General features: G+C 57.4%; 1 protein-coding gene across 2 annotated transcripts in view; it reads right to left on the reverse strand.

The window, feature by feature from the left end:
* Nucleotides 1–4,892, reverse strand: part of dmac2 (distal membrane arm assembly component 2) — a 42,211-nt gene extending 37,319 nt beyond the window's left edge. For both annotated transcript variants that reach the window (XM_085973464.1, XM_085973463.1), the window contains exon 1: nt 4,789–4,892. In XM_085973464.1, coding sequence (XP_085829590.1) covers nt 4,789–4,890 — 102 coding nt within the window. In that variant the 5' untranslated portion in view covers nt 4,891–4,892. The remainder of the gene's footprint in view (nt 1–4,788) is intronic.
* Nucleotides 4,893–6,000: the final 1,108 nt, after the last annotated feature.

Below are 6,000 nucleotides of genomic sequence, written 5' to 3' on the forward strand. Positions count from 1 at the left end.
ACTGACTGACCCCCCCAACACTGACCAGTAACACACTGACCCCCCCGACACTGACCAGTAACACACTGACTAACCCCCCCAACACTAACCAGTAACACACTGACTGACCCCCCCCGACACTGACCAGTAACACACTGACTGACCCCCCCCGACACTGACCAGTAACACACTGACTGACCCCCCCAACACTGACCAGTAACACACTGACTGACCCCCCCAACACTGACCAGTAACACACTGACTGACCCCCCCGACACTGGCCAGTAACACACTGACTAACCCCCCCAACACTGACCAATAACACACTGACTGACCCCCCCAACACTGACCAGTAACACACTGACTGACCCCCCCCGACACTGACCAGTAACACACTGACTGACCCCCCCCGACACTGACCAGTAACACACTGACTGACCCCCCCAACACTGACCAGTAACACACTGACTGACCCCTCCCTCCCAACACTAACCAGTAACACACTGACAGACCCCCCCAACACTGACCAGTAACACACTGACTGACCCCCCCCCAACACTGACCAGTAACACACTGACTGACCCCCCCAACACTGACCAGTAACACACTGACTGACCCCCCCCAACACTGACCAGTAACACACTGACTGACCCCCCCAACACTGACCAGTAACACACTGACTGACCCCCCCCTGACACTGACCAGTAACACACTGACTGACACCCCCGACACTGACCAGTAACACACTGACTGACCCCCCCGACACTGACCAGTAACACACTGACTGACCCCCCCAACACTGACCAGTAACACACTGACTGACCCCCCCGACACTGGCCAGTAACACACTGACTAACCCCCCCAACACTAACCAGTAACACACTGACTGACCCCCCCAACACTGACCAGTAACACACTGACTGACCCCCCCGACACTGGCCAGTAACACACTGACTAACCCCCCCAACACTAACCAGTAACACACTGACTGACCCCCCCCGACACTGACCAGTAACACACTGACTGACCCCCCCCGACACTGACCAGTAACACACTGACTGACCCCCCCGACACTGACCAGTAACACACTGACTGACCCCCCCCGACACTGACCAGTAACACACTGACTGACCCCCCCAACACTGACCAGTAACACACTGACTGACCCCCCCAACACTGACCAGTAACACACTGACTGACCCCCCCGACACTGGCCAGTAACACACTGACTAACCCCCCCAACACTAACCAGTAACACACTGACTGACCCCCCCAACACTGACCAGTAACACACTGACTGACCCCCCCGACACTGGCCAGTAACACACTGACTAACCCCCCCAACACTAACCAGTAACACACTGACTGACCCCCCCCGACACTGACCAGTAACACACTGACTGACCCCCCCCGACACTGACCAGTAACACACTGACTGACCCCCCCAACACTGACCAGTAACACACTGACTGACCCCCCCAACACTGACCAGTAACACACTGACTGACCCCCCCGACACTGGCCAGTAACACACTGACTGACCCCCCCAACACTGACCAGTAACACACTGACCCCCCCGACACTGACCAGTAACACACTGACTAACCCCCCCAACACTAACCAGTAACACACTGACTGACCCCCCCCGACACTGACCAGTAACACACTGACTGACCCCCCCCGACACTGACCAGTAACACACTGACTGACCCCCCCAACACTGACCAGTAACACACTGACTGACCCCCCCAACACTGACCAGTAACACACTGACTGACCCCCCCGACACTGGCCAGTAACACACTGACTAACCCCCCCAACACTGACCAATAACACACTGACTGACCCCCCCAACACTGACCAGTAACACACTGACTGACCCCCCCCGACACTGACCAGTAACACACTGACTGACCCCCCCCGACACTGACCAGTAACACACTGACTGACCCCCCCAACACTGACCAGTAACACACTGACTGACCCCTCCCTCCCAACACTAACCAGTAACACACTGACAGACCCCCCCAACACTGACCAGTAACACACTGACTGACCCCCCCCCAACACTGACCAGTAACACACTGACTGACCCCCCCAACACTGACCAGTAACACACTGACTGACCCCCCCCAACACTGACCAGTAACACACTGACTGACCCCCCCAACACTGACCAGTAACACACTGACTGACCCCCCCCTGACACTGACCAGTAACACACTGACTGACACCCCCGACACTGACCAGTAACACACTGACTGACCCCCCCGACACTGACCAGTAACACACTGACTGACCCCCCCAACACTGACCAGTAACACACTGACTGACCCCCCCGACACTGGCCAGTAACACACTGACTAACCCCCCCAACACTAACCAGTAACACACTGACTGACCCCCCCAACACTGACCAGTAACACACTGACTGACCCCCCCGACACTGGCCAGTAACACACTGACTAACCCCCCCAACACTAACCAGTAACACACTGACTGACCCCCCCCGACACTGACCAGTAACACACTGACTGACCCCCCCCGACACTGACCAGTAACACACTGACTGACCCCCCCGACACTGACCAGTAACACACTGACTGACCCCCCCCGACACTGACCAGTAACACACTGACTGACCCCCCCAACACTGACCAGTAACACACTGACTGACCCCCCCAACACTGACCAGTAACACACTGACTGACCCCCCCGACACTGGCCAGTAACACACTGACTAACCCCCCCAACACTAACCAGTAACACACTGACTGACCCCCCCAACACTGACCAGTAACACACTGACTGACCCCCCCGACACTGGCCAGTAACACACTGACTAACCCCCCCAACACTAACCAGTAACACACTGACTGACCCCCCCCGACACTGACCAGTAACACACTGACTGACCCCCCCCGACACTGACCAGTAACACACTGACTGACCCCCCCAACACTGACCAGTAACACACTGACTGACCCCCCCAACACTGACCAGTAACACACTGACTGACCCCCCCGACACTGGCCAGTAACACACTGACTAACCCCCCCAACACTGACCAGTAACACACTGACTGACCCCCCCAACACTGACCAGTAACACACTGACTGACCCCCCCCGACACTGACCAGTAACACACTGACTGACCCCCCCCGACACTGACCAGTAACACACTGACTGACCCCCCCAACACTGACCAGTAACACACTGACTGACCCCCCCAACACTGACCAGTAACACACTGACCCCCCCGACACTGACCAGTAACACACTGACTAACCCCCCCAACACTAACCAGTAACACACTGACTGACCCCCCCCGACACTGACCAGTAACACACTGACTGACCCCCCCCGACACTGACCAGTAACACACTGACTGACCCCCCCAACACTGACCAGTAACACACTGACTGACCCCCCCAACACTGACCAGTAACACACTGACTGACCCCCCCGACACTGGCCAGTAACACACTGACTAACCCCCCCAACACTGACCAGTAACACACTGACTGACCCCCCCAACACTGACCAGTAACACACTGACTGACCCCCCCCGACACTGACCAGTAACACACTGACTGACCCCCCCCGACACTGACCAGTAACACACTGACTGACCCCCCCAACACTGACCAGTAACACACTGACTGACCCCCCCCAACACTGACCAGTAACACACTGACCCCCCCCGACACTGACCAGTAACACACTGACTGACCCCCCCCGACACTGACCAGTAACACACTGACTGACCCCCCCCGACACTGACCAGTAACACACTGACTGGCTGACTCCCCCCTCGCCCGACACTGACCAGTAACACACTGACTGACCCCCCCCCCGACACTGACCAGTAACATACTGACTGACCTCCCCCCGACACTGACCAGTAACACACTGACTGACACCCCCCCCCCCCCCGACACTGACCAGTAACACACTGACTGACCCCCCCCCTCCCCCAACACTAACCAGTAACATACTGACTGACCGCCCCAACACTAACCAGTAACACAGGAGTGGGGGGGCGGGGCTAGGTTTGGTGTGGAGGGCGGGGCTAGTTTGGAGGGGTGGGGCTATTTCAGTGGGCGGGGCTAGGCGGAGTGGGCGGGGCTAGTGCCATGGGGTGTGGCCACGTGTGGAGGGGTGGGGATAACTCTGGAGGGAGGGGCCAGGTTTGCAGGGGCGGGGCTCCTTTCGTCGGCGGGGCTTGATGTGAAGTGGGCGGGGCTAGTTGCCTGGGGCGGGGCCCGGTTTGGAGTGGGCGGGGCTAGTTGCCTGGGGCGGGGCGAGATTTGGAATGGGCGTGGCTAGGTTTGGAGTGGGCGGGCGAGTTTTGGAATGGGCGGGGCTAGGTTTGGAGTGGGCGGGTCGAGATTTGGAATGGGCGTGGCTAGTTTTGGAGTGGGCGGGGCTAGGTTTGGAGTGGGCGGGTCGAGATTTGGAATGGGCGTGGCTAGTTTTGGAGTGGGCGGGGCAAGATTTTGAATGGGCGTGGCTAGGTTTGGAGTGGGCGAGATATAGAATGGGCGTGGCTAGTTTTGGAGTGGGCGGGCGAGATTTGGAATGGGCGTGGCTAGGTTTGGAGTGGGCGGGGCCCGATCTTCCGCAGAAAGCCCTCCCCAGCCATCGCTGCTCGCGCTGTTCGGCTAGGCCGGCCTCTGCCAGCCCCGGGGACAGCGCGCCTCCCGAGGCCGGCTCCCTCCCGCTCTCCCCGGGGACAGCGCGCCTCCCGAGGCCGGCTCCCTACCGCTTTCCCCGCGGACAGCGCGCCTCCCGGGGCCGGCTCCCTACCGCTCTCCCCGCGGTCCCGCGGCTCAGCCCCGCCGCCATGGCGCCAAGGAACCTGGGCCGGCAGCAAGAGCGGCCCCGCTCACCCTCCGGGAGGAGTCGCATTGGCCGCAGCGCCACCGCCAGGCAGGAGGACTGAACTGCCCAACTCCCAGTGACGCTGCAGCGAGGGTGTGAATTAACCCCCACCTGTCTCCGGCTCACCAAGGAAAAAGTGGGAAGAAACACGGGCAGCCCTTTGATTTATTGCTGTCCTTCAGTAATCGTCCCACAAAATTCTCCCAGGCCATTGTCCTGTCCGTTGACAAGTTGACGAGGGAACTAGATGTAATATCTCCAAGTTTGCAGACGACACAAAGCTGGGTGGGTGTGTGTGCTGTGAGGAGGATGCCGAGAAACTCCAGGATGATTTGGACAGGTTGGGTGATTGGGCAGAAGCATGGCAGATGCAATATAACGTGGATAAATGCGAGGTTATCCACTTTGGTGGCAAAAACAGGAAGGCAGATTATTATCTGAATGGCAATAGATTGGGAGAAGGGGAAGTGTAACGAGACCTGGGTGTCCTTGTGTACCAGTCGCTGAAGGTAAGCATGCAGGTGCAGCAGGCGGTTAAGGCGGCAAATGGTATGTTGGCCTTCGTAGCGAGAGGGTTTGAGTACAGGAGCAAGGATGTCTTGCTGCAGTTGTACAGGGCCTTGGTGAGACCACACCTTGCGTATTGTGTGCAGTTTTGGTCGCCTTATCTGAGGAAGGATGTTCTTGCCATGGAAGGAGTTCAGCGAAGATTCACCAGACTGATACCTGGGATGGCAGGAATGACATATGAGAAGAGATTGGGTCGATTAGGCTTATATTCGCTAGAGTTTAGAAGAATGAGAGGGAATCTCATTGAAACTTATAAAATTCTAACAGGACTAGACAGACTAGATGCAGGAAGGATGTTCCCGATGGCGGGGGAGTCCAGAACCAGGGGTCAAAGTCTAAGGATAAGGGGTAAGCCATTTAGGACAGAGATGAGGAGGAATTTCTTCACCCAGAGAGTGGTGAACCTGTGGAATTCTCTGCCACAGAAGGCAGTAGAGGCCAATTCATTAAATATATTCAAGAAGGAGTTGGATATATTTCTTAAGGCTAAGGGGATCAAGGTATATGGGGAGAAGGCAGGGACAGGGTACTGAATTTGGATGATCAGCCATGATCGCATTGAATGGC

This window comes from Somniosus microcephalus, chromosome 34 (genome assembly GCF_052327205.1).
Source record: "Somniosus microcephalus isolate GS21.2 chromosome 34, FLI_Smic_1.0, whole genome shotgun sequence".
Lineage (NCBI taxonomy): Eukaryota > Metazoa > Chordata > Chondrichthyes > Squaliformes > Somniosidae > Somniosus > Somniosus microcephalus.